General features: G+C 41.6%; 1 protein-coding gene across 2 annotated transcripts; it reads left to right on the top strand.

The window, feature by feature from the left end:
• Positions 1 to 345: 345 nt before the first annotated feature.
• On the top strand, positions 346 to 19,695 carry shop (sulfite oxidase). Of its 2 annotated transcripts, none has more exons than XM_074101026.1 (11): positions 346 to 579; positions 1,531 to 1,676; positions 9,040 to 9,160; positions 10,666 to 10,844; positions 12,072 to 12,225; positions 14,205 to 14,397; positions 15,095 to 15,226; positions 16,427 to 16,619; positions 16,700 to 16,900; positions 18,617 to 18,780; positions 19,158 to 19,695. In XM_074101026.1, exons 1-11 carry the CDS (start codon positions 554 to 556, stop codon positions 19,281 to 19,283), a joined length of 1,635 nt encoding a protein of 544 aa, XP_073957127.1. In that variant the 5' UTR covers positions 346 to 553; the 3' UTR covers positions 19,284 to 19,695. The 2 variants fall into 2 exon arrangements, with proteins under 2 accessions (XP_073957127.1, XP_073957126.1); XM_074101025.1 differs by having other exon boundaries at positions 15,092 to 15,226; positions 19,158 to 19,694.
• Positions 19,696 to 20,569: the final 874 nt, after the last annotated feature.

Genomic DNA, 20,569 nt, shown 5'->3' with positions numbered 1-20,569 from the left:
TGTTTTTCATGTAACGTCAAAGAAAATCACGATTTAATTTTCGGGAAAATCCTATAATTTCAATTCAGCTGCTGGATCTAATGATTTACGTGTGCGAAGCCGCAGGTAAACAGTAGTTTGTTATATATATTTCTAAACTTCACTTCACTGTGTCATTGCGTGTCGCGTTCTATTTGTATCTCCCTCGTACACGCTTGAAACGATATACAGTATTTCTTTCGCTAACGTAAATATTATCTGCGTGTAAACGTTTATTTTACTAACTCAAACTCGCTTTCTTTGAAACAACAAAAAACACCTCTTGACTGTCACTGTCAATCACAGCTGCTGAGCTGTCATTTGTCAAATTTTGTACTGTACTATTACCGACTACTGTTATCAATCAGTGAATTTTGAAGGTCGGGAGGTGTGCAAAAAGCCAATGATACGGAACAAAATAGTTTTTTAATGAAAGACATATATCAACACGGTGATAAATGATACTCTAAGTGATAAAGATCCTATCAACTGCAATTGTTATAATACGTATGATGTAATCCCATATCCAGTCGTCATGGCATTGAAAACATTGGCGTTCCGGTAAGTTATCGTAAAGAATAAGCTAGATAATAACTTAAAGTTACCTGATTCATAATATTTTTACCTTAATACAGGTGTTATGCATTTTATTGTATTTAAATTTCCTCGAAATATAAGCCTCTGGGACAATGTTTGGTCTACATAATAATAATGATAACATTGGCACCTATTTACAATTTGTGTTATTTTATTAATTGACTACGGCAAAGTTAAAAGCAACTGCTTATTTAACGTTGCTTTACGTTTATTGTAGCCAGGTCTATAAGGCTAGAACATTTTGCTTTTTTCATTCATAGTTGCAACTGTTTTTCTTATTTGGGTTTTAGATTTTGCCGCTATTTTAATTAAATGCCGATACATTTTCAACTTTAAACTAATTAAAATAATCTACATGTTGTTTTTGATTTATGTTAACTTTAAGGGAACATTTAACAGGTCAAATGAAGTTAATTTCTCCAAAACACTTGTGACCTCACTGTTTAAAAAATAGGTTGAGAATTAAGATAATTCATTATATGCTCATAATTAATAATATTTCTTATAAAGTCCAACTAAAATTCACACTTAAAGGCAAAAGAAAGTTAAAAAATAGGATTATAAAAACCAAAAACCCGACTGCCTTAACATAGTAATAGACTTATTAGTTTTTATTTAAGAAACTATTCAATTTTCAGGTAGTTTCTAACAAGACTTCTGTTGTAGTTAACAGAAGCCAAGAAAAACATGATATACCTTGACAAAATCACACATAAACACACACACACACACACACACACACACATTCATTATTTCTAGAAAAAAATCTACATTAAATGACTGGCTAGTGATTATCAGTATGGATTTTCCCTTTTTTTTCCTGTGTACTTTCCTCAACAAATAACCTACCTTTTATGATGTAGGTACTGGAACAAAATTACTCACTGGTCTTATTTTTCCCTTTTGTTATTTCAGGATAGTGCAACAGAAGAAAATTGTAAATTACACTCCTATTTTAATTCAATGTGGGAGATATCACGGTCATTGGCAAGAAAGACGATGCAGAAAGAAGTTAGCGGCAGCTCTGTTTGGATCGGTGCTTGTAGGATCAGCTGTTGCAGGTTCATTTATTTTAATAAGCTAGTGTCTTAGAAAAGGCTGATTAGTCTGACAGTTCTTGTTGTATATAGTAATAGAGGGTAGTTGGTGTTTGGCAATATGTACCCGTTTCTAAAAACATTAAACCAGTCTTTCATCCAATTAGCTGTGTTTTACTACATGGTGGCAGCGGTTAATTAAATAATTTATCTATACCAGTACCAGTATTATTAGATTGGTGTTAATTTGTGTAGTGGTGATAAATACACAAGGTTTTAATAAAATATGGAGCACGCACGTCCTCCTGCGGAGTTACGTATCGATGGGAGCCCGGCTACGAGAGCAGCTGCGTGGCAAAAATGGTGGAAACATTTTGAGGTGTTTTTGAAGGCGTCTGGAGTTAATACGGAGAAAGCGGACGTGCAGGCAAGCTTACTAGTGAACCTCATAGGACCAGAAGGGTATGAGATATACTCGACGTTTACCTTTGAAAAGGATGAGAAATCTGATGATCTAACTTGCTTAAAGAAAAAGTTCGATGCACATTTCGGAACAAAATCGAATATTACAATGGCAAGGTTTAAATTTTTCACGCGAAATCAAAATGCTGGTGAAACAATTAGTCAATATGTGACCGCGTTGAGAGTGTTGAGTCAAGAGTGCGAATTCGAAAAACTGGTGGACGGTTTGATAAGGGACCGGGTCGTTTGTGGTATCACGAATAACGTCGTACGTGATCGCCTATTGAGAACGGAGGAGCTAACTTTGGGAAAAGCTGTACAGATATGTGAAGCGGACGAGATGTCGAAAGAAGAAAACAAAAAAATTGAAGAGACGTGTTTTCAAGTGAATGCAGTGGCCGGGGGCCGCGGGCCTCGCGGCCGGGCCGACGGCGCGGCGCGGGCGCGCGCGCCCGGCCAGGCCCGGAGCGCGGCGCGGCGCCGGCGGCCGCGGGCCCGTCGGGAGCGCAGCGGCCGCGCGCGGCGACCGCGCGTCAACGAGCGGCGTGTGCGCGCTGCGGCAGCACGTTCTGCCGCGACGAGGAGCGTTGCCCGGCGTTGAGATCGATGTGTTTTGTGTGTGACCGTCGCGGCCACTTTGCACGAGTGTGTAGTAGCAAACCGTTTAGTAAAATTGTGGACAATGTGAGTGTTGCAGAAAATACGGACGACTCCGAAGGCGACGCGTTTTATGTGGACGTAATTGAGGAACAGAGGCTGACTTTACCTTCAGGTAACACACAGTGGATTGAATATTTGGACTTTAAGGGTAAAAGACTCAGTTTCAAATTAGATACCGGCTCGATGTTAAATATACTCTCGAAATTTGACTATGCCAGATTGGGTTTAAATTTCGAAGATCTTGTTGCATATAATAAAAGAGTTTACTCATATACCGGAAATGCTGTACCAATTATTGGACAATGTACCTTAGAATTAAAATTTAAAAATAAGTATTACATAATAAATTTTGTAGTAGCTAATATGGAATGCCAAAATATTCTCGGCTTAAACGCATGTGTCAAATTAGGTGTCGTTCAAAGAGTAGATGAGCTCAATATCGATGATTATAGGTACTTATTTAGCGGGTTGGGAAGACTGCCGGGGCGTCATAGAATTATAGTAGATGAGTCCGTACAACCGGTGATATGCCCGGCGCGTAGGATCCCCATGGGCATGCGGGATAAATTACACGAGGAATTAATTCGTATGGAAAAACTTGGGGTCATACGCAAAGTAACTCATCCAACCGACTGGGTAAATCCAATCGTCATAGCAGCTAAGAAAAGTGGGGAAATAAGGGTGTGTTTAGATCCTTCCGTGCTGAACACGGCGGTGAGGCGCGCGCACTTCGCGCTGCCGACCGTGAGCGAGCTGGCGGCGCGGCTGCGCGGCGCGGGCTGGTTCAGCGTGCTGGACGCGCGCTGCGGGTTCTGGATGCTGCCGCTGGACGAGGCCAGCGCGGATCTGTGCACGTTCGGCACACCTTTCGGTAGGTTTCAGTTTTTAAGGTTGCCTTATGGGATTAATTGCGCACCGGAGGTGTTCCATGCCAAAATACGACAATACTTAGAAGACCTGGAAGGGACGGATTCATTCATAGACGATATTATCGTTTGGGGAGCCACTAAAGAGGAGCACGACGCGCGTTTGGAGCGTTTGTTACAACGTGCTAAAGAAATAGGTATCCGATTCAACAGGGCTAAATGTAAGTTCGGTGTGCGAGAGATTGTGTACTTGGGGCACGTGTTCAACGCAGAGGGCATGCGGCCGGATGAGGCGAAGGTCAAAGCGATAATAGGTATGCCCGACCCAACTGACCGTAAGTCACTGGAGAGGTTTCTTGGGATGGTTAATTACCTCTCCAAATTTATTCCTAATTATTCCGAATCAGTAGCTGTGCTAAGAGGGCTTTTGAGGAAAGGCTCAGAGTGGTTATGGGACCGTGAACACTCCAAAGCGGTGAAAGCACTTAAGAATAAAATAGCGTCGGCGCCGGTGTTAGCGTTATACTCGAGCGAGCTACCGGTGGTGGTGTCGGTGGACGCGAGCTCGGAGGCGCTGGGCGCCGTGCTGCTGCAGGGCGGGCGGCCGGTTGAGTTCGCCTCCGCAACTCTGACGGATGCGCAACGTCGCTACGCACAAATCGAAAAAGAAATGCTGGCGATAGTGTACGCGTGCGAGCGTTTTCATCAATATATGTTCGGTAGGTGTAACATAACAGTACAAACGGACCACAAACCATTAGAGTCGATTTTTAAAAAGTCATTATCTAACGTCCCAGCGCGTCTACAGCGTATGATGTTACGCGTTCAAGGATATGACATAAAGGTTCAGTATATACCGGGAAAATTCATGTACATAGCAGACACGCTGTCCCGTGCAGCCTTAGCGGAGAGAATGTCCGACCGAGTGACCAAGGAAGTGGAAGCACAAACTTGTTTTTTGATCGAACATTTGCAGTTTAGTGATAAAAAACTAGATTCGGTAAAGCAAAATATCTTAAACGATGAACAATGTAAAATTTTAATCGATTACATAGAGAACGGATGGCCAAAAAATAGGCACGAAGTAGTCGCTCACTGTCGGGTGTTTTGGCCTTACAGGGATACGTTACAGTATGTCGATGGGTTGATACTGAAGGGAAATCTTGTATTTATTCCTCGCGCACTGCGCGATGAGATGGTGCGGCGCGTACACGAGGGGCACCTCGGCATCGAGCGCTGCAAGCGGCGCGCGCGCGAAGTCATGTTCTGGCCAGGGCTGTCGCGCGCGGTGGAGGACGCCGTGCGCGCGTGCGCCGCGTGCGCGCTTCATGCGCCGGCACCGCGCCGCGAGCCGCTGCTACCGCATAAGGTACCGGCTCTGCCGTGGTGCAAACTAGGATCTGACATCTTTGAGTATAGGAAAAAATATTATCTGCTGCTGGTCGATTATTTCTCAAATTACGTAGAAATAAACGAATTAAATAACATAAACAGCAAGGCAGTTGTTACGGCGATGAAGGAACAATTTGCTCGCCATGGAATACCGAAGGAATTGATCACAGACAATGGACCCGCTTACAGCTCCCGGGAGTTCTTCGATTTCGTGCGTGAGTGGGACATCGCACATGTGACGTCATCGCCCGTTTATTCCCAGTCTAATGGCAAAAGCGAAAGAGCTATACGTACTATAAAAGGTTTATTAAAGAAATGTGTGGACGCAGGAGAAGACCATTATTTAAGCCTTTTAAATTTTAGAGCAACGCCTCGGGACGGCATCGATTCTCCAGCACAAATATTATTTGGCAGGAGGTTGAACACGAGACTACCTGTTTACGCACCGCTGCTTTCAGAAAAGGTAAATAATGAACTGAATCACGCGGCAATCGAGAGGCAACAACAGAGTAGTAAGTTGACGTATGATAAATCGGCGCAAATCCTCCCTACACTACCTCTGCACAGTGAAGTAGTGATAGCGGATGGTAACGAGCGCAGATTTATGCGAGTAGTGGGCAAGGCGTCTGCGCCGCGGTCTTACATACTGCAAGACTCAGCAGGCCGCAAATACCGCAGGAACCGCCGTCACGTTATCAGCCGCCTCGTCAAGCACGAGGCGGCCGCGCCCGGGCCCCGTGACGCCACCGCGCCCGCCGCCCCGCAGCCGCAGTCGGACTGCGAGCACGCAGCAGACGATAAGACAGGGGTGCGTACTCTAACCAATGACGAAGTAAAGCCTCCTCTAACCAGGAGCAAAGCCCGTATGTTAGCAGAACAGCTTAGGCCTTAAATAATACCTATAATATAGCCAGAGATAGGTATCTCAGATAACGTTGTAAAATTAATGTTCCTATATACAGTTTGAGGTAGTATCAAAAATACACGCTGTATACTTGCATTTAATAGTGTTTTAGCTTCTAATTATTGCACGCAAACTTTGTCCTGTGTCATTAGCTTTATAATACGGTATATAAATTAACAAAACGGTTAAAAACAGTTAAAACATAAGTTACATAAGTTTTAATGAAGTGTATAGATAAACTTATACGAGGATAATAAATTCTATACCTACTCTAAGTATAATAAGTAATAATTGTAAGTAAATAGATAGGTCTTTAGCATTTACTAATAGGTAACTTGCGTACTACTTAATGGTGGAGGGAACCTATGTATAACTTACTAAAATCTGTTTGAAAAGTATGATAATTTAGGTAAATAATAAAGTAAGGCTATTTTAATAAAATTATATAAGTAATAGTGTTAATGAAATCTAATTGTTTGCAATCACATTCATGTTTAAGTTGAAATAATTATCAACGCCATTAGTTTACGTTTGTGCAACCTTATTGTTTTGTTTACCATAAGAAGAGAGATGTTGTATATAGTAATAGAGGGTAGTTGGTGTTTGGCAATATGTACCCGTTTCTAAAAACATTAAACCAGTCTTTCATCCAATTAGCTGTGTTTTACTACAAGTTCGACAACCGGATAGCCAAGAGGTTCAAGAACCTGACTACGAAGCTTGAGGTCCAGGGTTCGATACCCGGCCGTTGCAGATATATGTATGACTAATATGAATGTTTGCTGTTGGTTCTTGGTTGTTTAATATGTATTTAAGCTAGTATTTTTATCTTTTTAAGTATTTTTATCTGTTGATTAGTATCCATAATACAAGCTTTGCTTAGTTTGGGACTAGGTCAATTGGTGTCAAGTGTCCCATGACATTCACATTTATCCGTCAAGTAAATTTAATCAATAGATGGTGAAACAATCGGTTAATATCTTTTTACTCGGAATCTAACTAATTGACCCATCATCATCATCATCATCATGTCAGCCGAAAGACATCCACTGCTGGACATAGGCCTCCCCAAGGCTCTCCACTCAGACTGGTCTTGTGCTTTTCGCATCCACCGCGATCCCGCGATCTTAACCAATCGTCGCTCCATCTTGTTGGAGGCCTACCGACAGCTCGTCGGTACCAATTGACCCATGTCATTTAAATTATTAATTCAAGTTCTGTTGGTTTTCATAGTTAAGATAATTATAACTATACATTTTTGTTTTGGAAAAAGTTCTGTTCTATTTTAATGAAACTTTGCACTTTAAAGTTGAATATTTTGTATACAAATCACTGAATCGAAAAATCGTTTTAGCAAACCCCTAATGGTTTTAAAAGACCTATCCAACGATACCCCACACTACAGGATTGGACGAGAAAAAAGAATCATCCCCACTTTATGTCTACTCTACTCTAAAAAAATGATTTTGAATTTTTTATTGTACCATTTTGTCGGCATAGTTTACATATATATTCGTGCAAAATTACAGCTTTCTAGCATTCATAGTCTCTGAGCAAAGCCGCGGACGGACAGACAGACAGAGACATGGCGGAACTATAAGGATTCCGTTTTTGCCATTTTGGCTCCGGAACCCTAAAAACGGTGCCAATAAGCTTCTTATGGGCATGGGCAAGTTAAGATTTTCGAATTTCGTAGTAGCCCTCCAGATACGTTCCTATTATAACGGAATGTAATAATTACGGCCATGGTGTAATCTACTGGCAAAAGACGGTCAGGGCGTCCCCGGACCACGTGGAGGCCAGTTGAGAAGGAGGCTGGCTCAATGAGGGCTATCGTTTTTTGTCTCACTAGATGGCGCACTGTTGCGTAAAGTTTTTAAGTATGGCTTTCAAATTCTGTTATTATATAATTTATTGAATCAGGCGTTACTTTGCGGAGGTCCATATCAATGAACTAAAAGAATTTCCTTGCTCACCCGCGACCTTACGATAGCTAAGCTTATGCAAAATATGCGTGTTCATGCAGTTCCTCCACCTCCACACTGTAAGAACACACACAAATCACACAAACCCATCTATCACCACCACCACACTACACTGACGCGTTTCGAACTCAACCAGAGCTCATCTTCAGAGTGACACAACCATACACCATGCTACCAGTTGTTAGACAACAACTAACAACAACTGCATGAACACGCATATTTTGCATAAGCTTAGCTATCGTAAGGTCGCGGGTGAGCAAGGAAATTCTTTTAGTTCATTTCTGTTATTACAGGCGTGAAAACAAAGTTTAGATTAAAATCATATTTAATACACCTTAAAACCGTACCATAAAAATATCGAGCAACCACAGTGTTGCGTAGTCCCCGTTTTGTTAGAAAAAAAGGGAGGACAAAGGTTTTAGAAAGACAAAACGGTCTCAAAACACAGACATTCATTTCCCCGAAACGCATATTTGCCATAATGAATATCAGATATTGCAAAATATTCACAAATTTATTCTAATTATAAATAAACCCGCGTAGCTCACCCAAAAATTATGAGATTTGACATTTCGGCGACCTAACGCTACACTAGCGCCTCTAGTGGCGAATTCATACGCGATAGCCCTCATTGGTCTCGGCTGGGAAGAGCTGGAAGAAGCCGCGCAAGATCGAGCCAAATGGAAAACTCTTCTACAAGCCCTACGTCCCTAGTGAGGGATAACAGGATCAAATCATCATCATCATCATGCGGTGTAGTGGATACAGACCTTAATAGCGTGTTTAAAAATGACAATCTATGACTTAGTATTAAGGGCCAATATACCAACATACCCTGACCTTTACAATGCTGTATGTGTATGTACAGTTTTGATAACAGCAAACACTACAGTCATTTACGTCACACTAGAATAACAATATTGCGTGATACATTTTGTGATAAGATAAATATATTTGTTTCGATAAAACAAGCATGTTCCTTCGCTTAAGATGCTATTAATATTTTCCCGCATTTGTACCTACACTTGAAAGTAGTGTGCGATGCAAGCCTCTTCGTTGTAAGAGGAAGCCATAACAAACATAGGAGAAAGGTCAACTTTAAGTTTTGTTTCTTGCAGATGATGTTAACACCAGGCAAAAGGAGCACAATGCCAAAGATGACACAGAGGTCGAGGCTGGAGCTAAGAAACCGAACCTTCCGACCTTCAGTGCCGAAGAAGTCAGCAAACATGATAATACGTGGGTATTTATTAACCTTTTTGCTTTCAGAGCATGACATGAGTGCGTGTGAGCTAACTTTGGGGGCGGCAGACGTGAACTTGCCTTCGAAATCCAAAAGCTTAATGGTTACTTGTCCTGAAATGTATATTTCAGAACTAAATTATTGTTATTATTATTTTAAAATTTATGACGGTGGAAGCATTCTACACTTCCACTGAACGTAGATATACTTAGTTTAGATATAGTTAGTGTTTAGTATTGTAACTAAGGGACCCACTAATACATCCCTGTATTTTTATTATTATTGTTTTTTGTATTTTTTTTCTTTAATTGTATAATATAGTTTTTAAGTATTTTATTTGTAATTATATTATTATGAAAAAATGACTTTCTGCCAAGTTTTTTGCAGCGCATTCTTCTTGGCAATGATGGTCTTTCCGTAAGCGCTGGTAATTTAAAAAAATGACGTGTAAAAGTGCCCATTGCGGCCTATTTACTGAATAAATCATTTGAATTTGAATTTGAATTTGACAAACCGTTTGAACGCCACGGTCGGCCACAGACGACAAAAAAAAACGAAAAATCGCTCGGAAACGTAATGCCGACATGGCGCCTATGGGACGATTTTCAGCTGTCGCGTTTTGCCGTCCGTGGCGCTCAAAAGGTTTTTTTTTTACATGAAACTGACCGGGATTGACCCCTATCTCACCTGATGTTAAGTGCAGATGAGGCAACCAGACTTAAGAGCGTTTATTCCTGCTGAGCTGGCAACGTTTTTTTTTTGTTAGTTTTTTTCGATTATTCCATAAAAATTGAATGAAAATTAATAATGTTGTCTGATAGAACACTTCTTAATATATAAGTGAATGTTTCTACTTTAATAATTATTCGTTATAGACTTTTATTTTCTTTAAAAACTAGTCATAAACATTAATTCGTTTTTAAGGAATATGCAGGTTTGTGCAGGCTTCCTCACGATGGTTTCCTTGACCGCAAATCTCGTGGTAAATTTCAAATGTAATTCCGCACATGAACTCTCTGTCTGTTTGTCTGTAATCAAATCTTGCAAGTTAAATTCGGCCAACTACCAGTAGTTGGATTGACTTGAAATTTGGTACCTACTATGTAGGTAAATTGCGTGACAATGCAATAATCTGGTAGTCCGGCCAGGATCGTCTCCACAGGACGGAACTCTTCAACGGTTAATGGTATTGATTTGAAATTTGGTATGCAAATGTAGTTTGGGTGGCAATACAGACAGCAAAAAAAAGCTTGTATTAAAAATGAAATTTTTACTAAAAACTTATTTATAGCATTAGCTTTGGTGTGACAAGGGGAGGAGGGGGCTAAAAATGGTCGAAATTGATGTCACATAATTTATGGATTTTTAAGCTAAAAATTATGTATTTGTAGCCTAAAAATGTAACCTTACCTCGGGCAGTCGAGTTAAAACAGACACATACAATCCACTTTACGTCTGTTGTTTAGGCTATGTAGTTTGACCCCATTGTATCGTGTTCCAGTGAAAGTTTCTGGGTGACGTACAAGCACGGCGTGTATGACGTGACATCGTTCCTCGCGTCCCACCCCGGGGGGGAACAGATCCTGAACGCAGCCGGCCTCAGCATCGAACCGTTCTGGAACGTCTACGGAATGCACAAGACGAAAGAGATCTATGCCTTACTTGAGTCTTATAGGATAGGTGAGTTAAATTTAACATCAGATGAGTAGAGTTACATACATGCCAGCGACTCCTGTGAAGACTACTCTTTTTCCTTTTTCGTTTTTATTTAAAGTTTTTTTAAGGCAGTCTGATTTTCAATTGTTTAATTAAGTCTTTTATAGAGTCCGTGTTCTCGAACTGATCTGATTTGAAATAAATAATTTATTAAATCAGGCGTTACTTTGTGGAGGTCCGTGTCAATGAACTATAAAGGTTGCAGCTCATTAGAGCCACCCGGCACCCGACCAGCACCGCCTCGACTTTCGGCATCCACTCGTTGTCGACAGGTGGTGTCGGGACGTAGCGAGGTTCACGAATTTCCGAGTAGACTATTTTGAAATGAGCACACGCGCACTGTTCACGCGAGGCAAGCGTACAGTCACCAGCACCAATATCTGACACAACAAGCGTGCATAAATATCTGATACGACTCTATTTCTAGGGCCGGAAGAGCGTGTCAGATGTTTTTGCACGCTCCGCTGTGGCAGATATTAACGCTGGTGACTGTACGAGCAGCGAGCTATCACCGAGTGGTCTACTCGCCGTTTGCGCGTGGACACCACGCGCGCGAGCGAGGTGATCTGGTGACGCTACGGAGTTGATGTAATGAGCGCATGCCCATACAAATCCATATAAATAATACTAACCGCTCGCGGCGAGGCGGTGCTGATCGGGTGCCGGGTGGATCTAATGAGCTATGACCTTGTGGGGGGAGGCTCCAATAGAGAGATCTCTCTCCAGGCAGGTGTTATGCCTGGGGACCGAAGTCCGAAGGAAGAGCGTCGGAACTTGTATATATGCGACCGCGTTGAGAAACTTCGATAGCGCGATGTAGAACATGGTCGGAGTTTCTATTGTTGTTCACTAGATGGCGCTAGGAGTCGCTACAACCTTAAACAGTTGAGCTACCTATCTAACTACCTACCTAACTCCTCCGCCTCCACACTGTAGTAACACACACACCCAACAATCACCACCACCATACTATGCAGATGCGTTTCGAACTCAACCAGAGTTTATTCGAGTATTAGTACCATGGTGAACGGTTGTGTTTCTTTGGATGAACCCTGGTTAATTTCGAAACGCGTTAGCGCGTCAGGTATTGATAGTTAGGTTTATCGTAATTTTAGATACCGCATTTTGCCAAGGACGGCTTAGTACAGCTATAGTAACCTGGTGCAACTGACCCTAACTCCCATTACTCAGGTAACCTCCAGGATGAAGACGTGGTGGACCATACAGACGACGAGATGTGGGTCAAAGAGCCGCTCCGAGACCGCCGGCTGCTGGTCAAGACCGCGAAGCCGTTCAACGCGGAGATACCCATGAAACTTCAGGTGGAGCACTTCGATACTCCGAAGTATGCTCCCGTTTTAGTTTTTTTTTTATTGAACGTGTAGGGAATAATTCTCGTCAGACGCTTGGAAAGCGACCCGGGCAAGTAGACGTGCAAAAGACAAAAAAAAAAAACCGGGCAAGTGCGAGTCGGACTCGCGCACCGAGGGTTCCGTGCGCATTTTTAGGTATGTAAATGTAAACGGGAATCGTGTCTTGAAGATATTTCTCGCTTTTTCCGAGTGATTTAATACATCCAGTGTATGCAGAGCCCTACTCTTAAGCAAAATGTACGCAGTGTGGGGTCAGATTAACAGATTATATTGGTCATTGATATTTACAGACAGACATTAAAAAATCAAGATTTTCTGACTTTTGTAGTTAGTTGTGTTATAATAGCTACCTTCATACCAAATTTCAAGATTCTGAGTTCAAGGGAAGCACCCTGTAGGTTTTTTTTGACTGTTTTGTTTGTGTGACTCTTTTGAGTGACTATCAAATCCTGGGTATTTTCCTAAAATTTCTAAATTTTCAATTTAAAAAAATATCAAATTTCGGCTAAGACATGTTCAAAAATGCCTCGGCTATCACGCCCTTAAAGCTTTGCACTTAGCTACCAAACTACAAAGGATCTACCTACATAAGTAGGTTGGGTTTCTGGCGCTTCGCCGGCCGCTGCCGCGGCGCGCTCACTTCGCTCGCTCGGTTCGCGCGCTGTTGTGGCCGCAGTTCTAACCTAACCTACTAATGTGGATCGATGTGGTGTACTTTCGCAGGAACATGCGTCGCATTTTAGTGTGAATCGCAATTTTGAATTTCGAAATTCAGTATGGCAGTGTTATATGAGAGGCATTCTTCGCTGGAGACGCAGCCTTACAGGATCACTTTGTTGTCCGTCTGTCTACCTGTCCATCTGTCTAGAATGTCATTATAAAATTGCTTTGGGCTTATAACTTGTAAATTGCATTTTACCTTTTTATCAAAATTCCCAGATCTCAAGACTTCTTGGTCTCAAAATACCTAAATTGCAGAATGTCTAATTTTGTTTTCTTATAACACCGGAATCTTAATATGGCTGATCTTCAAAATAGCTTAATCTCATAATATCTAAACTTCAAAATCACTTTCATAGCAAAACAATATAAGTATGCTTAAAACAACCAAAAGTTAAAATACCTAAATTTGTACGTTAAACAAGAACTATACTAAAAGTCAATAATCAACATCGAATTTCTCAAACTCCACCCGTGAAAAAAAAAAAAGGCATTTTGCCTTTTGGGTGTTTTCGGTTTGAGTTGTTTTAATATTTTGTCATTTCTGTCATTCAGTATTTGAATGAATTGTGCATTAATCTGGAGGTATTTAGAGAATATGACATTTTAAGTCAAAGTCATAATGAATTTCGTTCATTTTAATACAAGAGAATTTGACATTTTAGGTATTATGAGCCCATGGTAATTTGAAAATTAGGTGTATTAGTGAATAAAGTATTATGAAATTTAGTGGTTTTTTGCGCAGAACACTATTTACTATTTGTATGAAGCTACCACTCTGTTACACCTTATTCTAGCCACTGTTCTGTTATACCGCTCTAGTAAATAATGTTTTTCCATCGTATTTTATCGGATAAGTTCGTATTTATCTTGCTATCTCAATTAACTCCAGTAAACTTCAGTAAGCTAGTTGAGAAAGCAAGATAAATACAAACTTTTCCGACAAAATACGGTGACAAAACATCATTCAATACATCTGTACCATATTGATGATGATTATGAACATGAAACTACCGTGAAACTCACTCATATTAAATATATTGACCCGGATAACTCACGTCTTAAATCGAGTTTAGCTCGACATGTTTCGGGCTAATCCGTAGCCCTTCGTCTTCGGAGCAACGCGACTCAGCGGCTGCTGCAACACGCGCACGTGCTCGATTTAAGACGCGAGTTATCCGGGTCAATATATTTAATATTTGATGATGATTATTATAAATGTTGGCCACAGCGAGTTATTCTACGTCCGCCAACACATGCCTGTCCCGGAGATGGACGAGCAGTCCCACAGTCTTCAGATCACCATCGTGGGCGCCACCAACAAAGTGGTCACTCTCACCCTGGACCAGCTGGAACAGTTCCCGCCGGCCACTGTCAGAGCGGCGTTGATGTGCGCGGGCAACAGACGGAGCGAGATGAATAAGGTTTCTTTTTTATTGCTTCTCTACAAATTACGATGAAAAAGTGGGTAGGTGTGTGCTAGTTTTATTTTCGTCGGGTAGTCGCGCGAGCAGAGCTGCCGTTGCGTGTGCTCCCAGAGGAAGGGCTATGAATCAGCCTGAAACATGAGCTAAACTCGATTTAAGACGTGAGTTATGCAGTTTATTTCGATATGAGTGAGCCTAAAAGCCTAAAAGTTACAAAACATTTTCTAAAATACGGAATCAAAGTTAATTTTAAGTTAACATTAATATTCAAGAATTGGGTAAAATCCTAGGTGAAAAAAGTATTTTTTACCCCCTGTTTCACTGGTACGTTGTTTTGTTTCTTTTGCAATCGAACAAAAAATTAAAAAACGGGGGGGGGTGCGGCTGCCAGGTGCGCCGCACTGCGCCGCACATACGAGTGAGTGTGAGTATTCTATGGCTACGTACGCACAATGTTACTTATTTTTGCACTTGGCTGTACATACGTCTAACATACACGACCTGTCATTACTTGTCGTATCTAAAATGGGCGCCAAAGATATGACGCGCTCGGGGCGCCTGGCTACTACGAAATTCGAAAATCGAAATTCGCTTCGTCCTCCTCGCTCTCGTATGAATAATATTAGCGTCAGCGAGACGGCAAGATGCGAAGTTGTAATTTTCCGGAGCTAAGATGGTATTGTTCATAAAGCAGGTGAAGCCGGTGAAGGGTCTGAGCTGGCAGGGCGGCGCCATCAGCAACGCGGTGTGGGGCGGCGTGCTGCTGCGGGACGTGCTCAAACACGCCGGCCTCGACATGGAGGATACGCAGGGGAAACATATCATTGTAACTTGTTTGAAATAGCCACTCAGCTCCAAACAACAATCAAACACAACGACTTGTTAGATTATTTTCCCATAGTCATTTTTTCTTTGCAGCAAAATTTATTTTCGCGTTTTTACACGAAGGCAATATTTCCAAGTCTGCTTTTTTAATGAAGCTTATTTTCACATTCGCGTTTTTTCTGTGTCGCATTTTTTTTCCCCAATCTCAATCGGCACAGAAACAGTTTCGATGGAGCCCTGGTATCACAGAGCTCCTGTTTCCCACCGAGTCTTATGTACCCCACTACTAAACCACACAACCAGGCTTAACGGCTCATAGGTAGGTTTAGGTTATGTTAGTTTTGCATCGGCCCGAAGGACCAAAACCACCCAGGATAGGAGCTCCGCGTGAGCGGAGCTCTGTCGAGACTGTTTCTGTACCGATTGGGATTGGGGAAATACGCGACTGGGGAAAAATGCGACACAAAAAGAACGCGAATGTGAAAATAAGCTTCATGAAAAAAATAAGCTTGTAAAAAACGCGAAAATAAATTTTGCTGCAAAGAAAAAATGATTATGGGAAAATAATCTAACAAATAAACACAACCTGGTAACACTTTCGATTTTTGATTTCGGTTCAGAGATTTATTTATCCCGGTCCCGTGGAAATATCAACATTAGGCATGGTCAAGGACTTTAATTCATGAACCACCATGGAACCATTTAACAATAAACGTGCCAGTGTCATCGCATTCATTAATAATGAAAATCGTAATTACTTTTCCTTTGTAAAGGTTCCAATGTGGCTCATGAATTAAAGTCCTTGACCGTACCTACCAAATTTCATCCAAATCCCGTTTATTATCCGGACATCTAAGGAAGAAGGAAATGGAATGTCTTGCCTGCGTCTGCGTTCCCTGATCGCTACAATCTGACCGTCTTCAATCTAGGGTGAATGGGCATTTATTTGGCAAGCGTGCTCCACATCTTCGCTCATTATCAGTATCCGGCGTGATTGTGATCAAAAAGAACCGTCCAGCCGTTTTAGTGTTTTATTCATAATTAGTCGCATTTATAAATTAGTAGGATCCCAAACATGATGCAAATGTCAAAGTTGCCACACGGACCTTACGAACTACCGCAATTAGCCTGTCACATCCCTCGTTCGAGAAAGATCATGGGTTCGAGTTGGGATCGAGGGTTATTATATCCCTAATTTCAGTTCACAGGCTCAGACATAGACGCGACGGGTCACAACTTCAGCACGTCGATCCCCCTCCACATGGCAGTGGACCCTAGTTCGCGCATCCTGCTGGCCACACACATGAACGGGGCGCGGCTGCCGCGCGACCACGGGTACCCGCTGCGGGTTGTAGTGCCAGGCGCGCCCGCCGTCAGGAGTGTTAAATGGCTCGGTTAGTGACCAAACACACACACACACACACACACCAAAAACCTTATTGTACCGTATTGTATAAAATATTCTTCTTTACAGAATCTATAACGATATCAAAAGACGAGAGCTCCTCCCACTGGCACCAGAAAGACTACCGCTCCTTCAACCCGTCCAAGACCTGGGAGACGGCAGACTTTGCCACAGCGCCGCCCGTCTACAGCTTGCCGGTCACTTCAGCCATTTGCGATCCCGCCGACGAAGAGACGGTTAAGATGAAGAACGGGTGTGTTGAAGTTAGAGGTAAGAAAGTAAAAGGAGGAATGTTACTGGGCTAAGTGTTATCAAAACACCCGTCAAAAACTGGAGAGACAGTTGACTTTGCTTCCGCGCCTGTCTACGCATACCGGTCACTTCCGTCGTTTGCGTTTCCGTCCGGTTAAGATGAAGAATACTTAGAACGACAAGTCATATTTCGGCAATTTTCTAGACTGTAGTTTGAGTCCGATTCGACTATTGGAGCATCACAAATAAGTCATGGGTTCTACGTTCTATTGAATCAAACGCCTGAATCAAGCCTGTCACAATTGGCGTATCGTGGGGTCTGTTTGACAACGTTGACATTCGTACTGTGATTGATTAAATAGCCAGATGAGCCAATCGGAAGCAAGACTATAACGCCAATCTCGCGAAACGTAATGCTGCATGCTGCATGCGGCGACCGCAAAAGTGTAAAAACACGGTAGTATAAGATGACGTTCGTTGGCCTAAGTCAGGGTTTCTCAAAGTGGGGTACGCGAACCCTTAGGGGTTCGCTATTCGACGGTAGGTTCACGACAAAGTTTACGTGATGGTGGCTGCAAGACAGGCAAGATGATTAAGATTGGTTTTTGCAGTCTTTTTGTATTTTTTAACTCCAAATTTGTTACTTATTTGTTCGTTATTTGTTTCAGTTTGTATTTTCGTTGGCAAGACGATTCTTACCTATATTTGTTACCCTTTATTGAAATAAATAATATACACTATATTATGATAATGTTTGAAATAAAAATAAACTTAGTTTCTCCAACAGCCAGTTTTATTACTTTCTTTGGGGGGGGAGGTAGGGGTTCGCTGTCGTCTTGAAACTTTAACAGGGGTACGTGTGGCCATAAGTTTGAGAAACCCTGGCGTAAGTCGTTAGAAACAATTTCGGCCACCGCGTTAGGTGAACGACTCAAGTGTAATAGCCGCTTCACGCCATCTAGCGTTATTTTGCCTGTCAAGAAATCCTCATTAAGAGGGTATCAGACGGCTCATTTTTCGTTCATTTCTGTCTTTCATTCAGCATCTTTCACTCGAAATGACACGTCTAAACACAAAGTCATCGTTACAAAAACATCGTTGGGGTTCATTCGGCATCATTCATTCCCATTCGGATGGACGAAAAATGAACAATCTGAAGAAAGAGAGGACGTTCGCTCGGATTAGAACATTTTGTCTCGAAGCCGTCAAGTACCGAACGTCAAGTCAAACGTTGCGGCAAAATGGTGTTCAAGTGGTGGAACGAACAAATTTGCTGTTGCGTTGCTGTTTTTGGAGAATTTAAAAAATTACCAATATGCCTTTGGAACTACAAGCTTGTTGAATACAAAGTTAGAACCCCTTTATTCCAAGACGCACGACTTCATTCGACGCCATATTGAAAGAAACTACGGATGAATGTTCTTTTGTACGAAGTTTGTACGTCATTCCAGCTAAGCCGTGTGAACATGGAATGTAAGAAAAATGAAGCATTCACTTGAAAGAACATTCATTCGAGTGAACCGACTGATACCAATTTTACAGCATATCTCATCCCACGAATACTCCGTAGCGTAACATAGTGGAAAGACACAACCAAGCAATAGCAAGACGCTAGCTGATCCGGTTTGTACGGAGCGGGGTGCACGCCTATTGAAAATTAACTGCCCGCTACGTGCACCCGCGCCAGCCAGCAGCAATATATGTCCTAAACAAGTGGTTTGTTTGTTTGGCCAGGTTACGCATACTCCGGCGGCGGGGCCAAGATCCTCCGAGTGGACATTAGCACCGACCGCGGCCAGTCCTGGACGGAGGCAGAGTGCGTGACGAGCGATGACGCGCCGCCGTACCACTACTCGTGGGCATTGTGGACCGCCAAGCTGCCCGCAAAGAAGGGGGAGGTGAGTGAACTCTAAACAATATACAAACGAACAAGAACCTTCTATTAGTTTTAGTTTTGTAACTAAGGGACCCCATAGATCCATGTAATTTTTTGTGTATATTTTTTTTTTTAATTTTATACTGTAATTTTCATGTGTATTTTATAATAATGAATAATAACAAAAATGTTATTATATATTTTAATAATTTAAAAAAAACTGCAAAGTTTCTTGTGGCGCATTCTTCTTGGAAATTGTGGTCTTGCCGAAAGCGCTGGTAGTTTAAAAACAATACATGATAAAGTGCCCTTCGCTGCCTACTTGCAGAAGTGATTTTTTCCAAGTCACTGATGCCTGTATACACCGGCAATATTTCATTTTGAATTTTCCCTCGCTAGATGGAGCTCTGGGTGAAAGCAACGGACAGCAACTTTAATACGCAACCAGAAAAGTTTGACGACATATGGAACATACGCGGAATACTCAGCAATGCGTACCATAAGATTAAAATAAATGTTACTTAGGTCAAATATTTAATACCACATCTGGGACTTAATCACAAACTGTATATTGTTAAAATTAGTTTCTTGTTATTCGAAATATCGCTAGATGGCGTTAGTATCGTATCGAGAGGTCCTTTTCTTTCATTTTACAGTTCTTACGATTGGCTCATTTACTTATTTAACCAAGCACAAAAGTGACGTAAACTTTAAAGTTGTCTAACAGAGCTTACGATACTAGCGCCAATTAGACTATCCCCCTGTTTCACCATCCATTGATTAAATTTATTTGACGGATACACGTGATGCCGTCTCTGTTTGTTTTCTTCAAACAGACGGAGACGGCATCACATTTATCCGTCAAATAAAATTAATCAATGGGTGGTGAAACAGCCCCTATGTATTAAATGATATTGTAACGGACAACTCACGTCTTAAATCGAGTTAAGCTCGACATGTCGGGCTATTTTGTAGAATTGCATTGCAGGATTGTAGTATGTTCGTTAACCGCGCGATTTTTTCTACTACCCGCGTTTGATCTTATTTTCTTTTGCTTTCTCTGAGTAGTTGCTCATTGATTGATACGTAACGAGCCAGCAGGGCTACTACGAAACTGGAAACTCCAAGTTCGTGTCGTGCGGTCCCTCTGACACTTATACTATTTAATACGAGAGCGAGAGGGACGGTACGATACGAACTGCGAGTTTCTAGTTTCATAGTAGCCCTGCAGGCCCAAGCGAGACTTTGACGTCAAACGAATCTCTCGTCGGAGGCGCCATCTAGCGATATTGTGTTTGTCAGTATGAAAAATCGCGAGTTTATATTAGATCAAATACTTATACATACTAGAATTAAGTGAAAACTTTGAAAAGCATAGCTTACGAGGTGATAGTTATTATTTTTGTAAGATTATGTGCTTGTTATTTACTGAATAGCTGACGAATGGAGTAAATTTCAAGAATCCAATAAAAAAAGCGATAAAAAAGTTGAAGAAAAAATTATAATAAAGCTTTGTTTAATCGCTGCCTATGACGCCTGTAGTTATAAAACGTAATAGTCGATCGAAATAGTTTAATATAATTAGTTCTTTGAAAGGATCGGGCCAGCGAGCCAAAGGCACTTTGAATGCAAAAAACATGAGCCTTTTATAAGAGTATAGCGTTTCGGCCATATTATATGTATCTAATCTACTTGTGACCACAGCCGCTACAATGTGGCCGAAACTTAAGACGTAATTTTAGCAATAAGAAGGCTTAAGTTTGTTAGGAATTGAATGGAGATCGTAAAAGTTTTAAACATAAGCAATTCCT

This window comes from Choristoneura fumiferana, chromosome 18 (assembly GCF_025370935.1).
Source record: "Choristoneura fumiferana chromosome 18, NRCan_CFum_1, whole genome shotgun sequence".
Lineage (NCBI taxonomy): Eukaryota > Metazoa > Arthropoda > Insecta > Lepidoptera > Tortricidae > Choristoneura > Choristoneura fumiferana.
The sequence above is the reverse complement of the archived record's forward strand: the minus strand, read 5'-3'. Positions and strand labels throughout refer to the sequence as shown.